The sequence below is a fragment of the Setaria viridis genome, chromosome 1, assembly GCF_005286985.2.
Source record: "Setaria viridis chromosome 1, Setaria_viridis_v4.0, whole genome shotgun sequence".
In the NCBI taxonomy this organism is placed as follows: Eukaryota; Viridiplantae; Streptophyta; class Magnoliopsida; order Poales; family Poaceae; genus Setaria; species Setaria viridis.
Window position 1 is genome coordinate 28045763 of NC_048263.2, and position 4951 is coordinate 28050713.

Below are 4951 nucleotides of genomic sequence, written 5' to 3' on the forward strand. Positions count from 1 at the left end.
ATCCGCGTCGAGATCCTAGGCATGGCATGTTCCTAGTATTCATGCCGTACTGTTCTTGGAGTCGCGCCAGTAGGGTGGACCGAAAATGGCACGGCCTAGCTGAAAACCATAAGTTATTTTACAATTATTCTTAAAAAACCTTTAGTTGTAGGTGATGGGTAAGGGTAACAATAAAATATTGACAGATGCGTTCCAATAATGTTGTCATTGTAGAAGTTGGGCTAGGAGGCTAGGCCTGTCTGGCTGTCTGTTGAGGGTGCCATGTGTGTTGAACGAGAAGAAACGGTGACAAATCGATTCCTCTGCTACAGGTATCCGCGACTGCACGCGAGCAGTAGATGATCAAGAACAAGGCCGAACATGATCGGGTGGATGGGACGGCAGCACAGTAACATCAAGAGTTGCCGATCGAGCTCTTTTTATTTTTCGCAATGGAACGCTCATCCAATCCGATGTGCAGCCAACAGCAACCGAACCGAGGCGCTGTCGGCGCCCGCGTCGGTGAGCTATGAGCTAGTAAGCCAGCTTAACCGTTGGACACGGCCTGATCCAGACGGCATTCTCACCGCAACAACCAGCTGGGTCCTCCTGTCACTCGTTACTCACAGGCACAGCGCACAGGAAACTGATCCCAGCCAAGTTAAGCATAACACAGAGGAGACCGCTTGCATAGCATAACCATTTTCTCCGCTGTACTCCATTTAACCAGCAACAGCTCACAGGATTACACGAAAGCGACCGAGAATAATGGCAAGGGAGGCAGCAGAAAGACAGACGCACCATATCATACAGGTTACTGGTCAGAACGCACACATACACTGGTAAAGAGAGAGCCTGATTAACACTCCTGAAACATTTCACAACCGCCCTTCTTCACTTGATCCTCCTGGTCACTTGATGTAAGCTGATGTCCCTCGTCAAGCAATCTACAAGACAACAGGTTTGATAGTAAGATTACATAAAACACGCTTGTAATCTTCTTATAAAATGACCCACAAAATGGATTTAGTACATTCCTATGCTAGACAAGCATAAGGATTTTAACTCATATTCTTATACATTTTAAGTCAGAACACACAATCTCTCGAGAAGGCGAATCCTATACATTTCCAGGAGGAAAAGCAAAGGCTTACATAGATAACATTCCTTACAAGTGAATTACTTGCGCATATTGGAAAAAGAGTAACTGTAACAATGTAATCCATTATCAAGCCATAATGGAGAAATACAGAGTGATAAGAATCGATACTAACAAGCATAAGGATGAGATAACATCTAGAGCAAAGGAACGGTGAAGACATGGCAAAAATTCTAGCTTCCCTGTGAAAAATGTGACAAAATGCTAGCATAGGTGCTCCCAGCAGTAACGTTGCGAGACAGCAAAAAACAAACCAACGGATGTTCGGTAGTTGGAATTGCTGGGTGAGAAAACCACCTTTGTCCAAAAAAGGGAAAAACCAAACGACAACTGAAACTAATTCAAAGATCTCCAGTCATCACCGGAAAGATTCCATGATAAAACTATTAAATATGATGTTACGAACTCACTTATAAGTGCAAACCAGTCAAAATCCAAGGCAAAAGTTAAGAACAAGAAGCTGTCCCCAGATAATAGCCTAGACTCATTAGTCGTTTACAATTCTATCACAACAGGGAAAACAAAATATACTACTTATCACATAAACCATAAACAAAACAAAAGTGGTCCCAGGACTTGCCCACAAAAAGTGGAAGAATATGAAGAAGAGACTGAAGCAACCATCCAACTCATATTCCATTAATTTTTTTCAAAAAATGTCCGAAAAGAGGAAAACCAGACAACTGCAATTAAATTAAAGAAAATCTCCAGTCATGAAAGACCATGTTGAGGCGTGCGCTAATACACAAGCCTCTCCAGTCATAAAAGGCTTGAGTAAAAATCTGGTGACAAGGAACTAGAGGAAAGCTCCAGATAAAGAATTACAATTTTGCCTTGCCATCAAATTGCTCAGTTTAATTCTAGGATTAGTGTTGTGCAATAGGAGGCTCAAATATGGACCTCCACTACAGAACGCAATTAAGAGATTTTCCATAAAAAGAGTGTGTAAGATACCAAAACTTGGTTGATATTACAATTTTTCTATTAGGATGACTTGCTAGACAATCAACTTGACAAACCTGTTACATCATAACTAAGTCAATTGGCTTGCGGAATAGCACTGCATGACCTTGCAATCTTGTGTAGAGAATCAAGTCTTTATAGTTAGTTATAGGTTCATAGCACAATTGTTTATATGCATCATATCCTTGGAATTTTGATATGCGATCTAGTAAAGTATAATAATTGTGATTTAATCATTATCAGGACCCACCAAAATGAAAGCTAGATGCTTTTATTTGTGAGAATTATATGCCCAATATATTCCTAGTCTGTAATAGTTAGTAGCCACATGTATCCTATGATCAGCACCTTGGCATCATTTCAAAGCTTCTTGCCCCAAATTTTCGCATGCAAAATTCTAAGTGACAACAAAATGGTGGGAAAGTTGTCTTACCATAAATACCCAACATTGCTAATGTCCGGCTGCTGCCGGTCCAGCCCAATTCGAGCCACTGGCACCATCTCTGAGCTCCTCCATCCACTCCGTGAAGAACTCTGGATCATAGCCGCCCTCCTCATCCTCCTCACGATCACAATTGCCTTCTTCTATTCCTCCTTCCTCCATTGCATCAAGAACTGGCTCTGTAGGTCCTGCTGCAACATCCTTGTTTGGCTCGGTAACAGCTGGAGTGTGGCCTTCGAAGAGGGCGAGATGTCCGAACAGCTTGTCCTTGCGTGAGAAGGTGGTGCCGCAAGAGCAACGCCACTGTGCCTCCTCGCCGCAGTGGCGCAGGTGGCTGCGGAGGTCAGCGAGGACGGCGAAGCGCTTCTTCCCGTCGCAGCGCTCGCAGGCGTAGAGCTTGGGGCAGTGGCTGCGCCTGAAGTGGTTCCGCGCGCACACCGCCGACTTGAGCGGCCGGAAGCGGCGGTGCGCGCGGTTCCTGTTGCAGCCCGCGAAGGGGCAGGAGAAGCGCACCTCTCGGTCGCCGGCGGGAGGCTTCGGCTTGCCGTGGCCGGGGCGGGAGAGGGCGTCGAGGGTCTTGAAACGGTCGCCGTGCGCACGCATGTGCATCCGGAGGTTGGCGTCGCGGCGGAAGCCCTTGCCGCAGATCTCGCAGAAGTGGACGTGCTCCGCGAGCAGCTCGGCGGCGTCGAGCTCCACGACATCGTAGCCGCCGTCGCCCTTAGCAGCTTCTAGGGGCTGCTCTTGGGCGGAGGCGGCGGCAGCAGCAGGGATCTCTCGGATGGGAGCGGGAGAGGGAGCTGCGGCGGTAGGAGGTGGGGTTGGGGCGGGGAAGGGGACGGAGGAAGCGAGGAGCGAGGCGGCGTTGAGGACGACGAGTTGGGCGGTGTAGGAGATCTCGGAGGAGACGGATTGGATGTCGGCGTAGGAGAGGGGCCGGGCCTCCCCCGAGATGGAGGCGGCGATACGGCCCCGGACGGCGGCCATGCGGTCCCCGAGCGCAGCCAGGCGGAGGAGGGCGAGGCTGGGGTCCCCGTCCGCTCCTCCGGCGCCGCCGCCGACGAGCGCGTCAGAGGGTTCGCGGCCCGGCATGGTCAGCGGAGGCGGGGTGGTAGAACCCCTGGACGCGATTGAGCGGCTGCGGCTGCCGGCGGCGCCGGCGACCTGGGTGCTCGTGGTGGAGTCCATTGCCTGCGAGTGGTGCCCAACTTGGATTGACACGACGCGCTTTGGTGCTGCTGACTGCTGAGGTTAGCGCGTTTTGCGTGCAAGCCCACTTTGTTTATGAAATTTGCGCTCGCGGTGTCAGCAATGAGTACACTTTCCGTTTCCTTTTTTCAAGGGGGTCGCGTCACAAATATGAACAAAAAGGCACTTTGGTTTGGTAAATTTGACTTTTTGTGCTCATTTACCGGTATCTTTTTAATTATTTATTATGTATTTTTCGGACTAACGAGTCTTTTTTTACTGAGAAATTGTATAATGGAGGTCGTTTAGGTCTCCCTTGGAACGCAGGATTGTCAAAACATATGAATAGAAAAAATGTAGGAATAGAATGTCATCATACATGTAATCATATGGAGTGGAAAACTCAGGAAAACTACAGCAACGATCGTTTGGATGGTGCACAAGAAAAACAAAGGAATTGAATGATGACTTGATGAGAGAGAGTGAGACAAAGGAAACTTTCTATGAGGTCCAACCTCTTGGTAGAATTCCTCCAAAATTGCTACGGAACAAGCCATTCCATAGAAATTTTATAGGATGGGTAGGGATTCAATCCTTTATTCCAAAAATGGATTTCAAAGTAAAAATTCCTATAGGATCCAAAATCCTCTAAAATTCTTACACTTTTCCTTTATTTCAAAAGGGGTCTTAGTATTGTGATACGTCCAATGGAATAGCTTATCCTGTTCTTTATGTGACTTTCAAGATCTGAATCGTCATATCTCATACATATTGTGTCATTCATCCACAACATTAATTTTCCTAAGTAACTTTCATAAAATCACAGGTTTCATGGATATTGTATCAAAATATTCATGTTGGGGGCGTATCACTTAGCTATAGGTTTTATCGCACAAGTGTTCTACAAAACCTCACGCATTCATATTTTGTATGAAATCTAGCACATAGATCTAAACACATGATAAACCCACACTAGGTACTAGCCTAGGTTTATCACAAGCTCTATGATCACGTACCGTATACCACATATAAAATTTGAGATCATATATAAAATGATGATGTTTAATGAAGTGCTAGTAAAAACTAAGAACTTAAAAAGTTAAATTGCACATACATAAGGTATTAAGGTGTGTATAAATAAACTTCATTGTCTTATGGTACTAGTGTTCCAGTTCCACAAAACTTTGCACCTTTTCATATATTGCATGAAATCTAACCCA

The 4951-nt window shown here is 46.1% G+C and overlaps 1 protein-coding gene across 1 annotated transcript; it reads right to left on the reverse strand.

Moving 5' to 3' along the window:
- Window positions 1-670: 670 nt before the first annotated feature.
- Window positions 671-3798, reverse strand: LOC117835436 (uncharacterized). Its single transcript, XM_034714786.2, has 2 exons — window positions 2535-3798; window positions 671-926 (listed from the first exon to the last, which is right to left on the reverse strand). Exon 1 carries the CDS (start codon window positions 3729-3731, stop codon window positions 2553-2555), a length of 1179 nt encoding a protein of 392 aa, XP_034570677.1. The 5' UTR covers window positions 3732-3798; the 3' UTR covers window positions 671-926; window positions 2535-2552.
- Between the last annotated feature and the right edge of the window lie 1153 nt (window positions 3799-4951).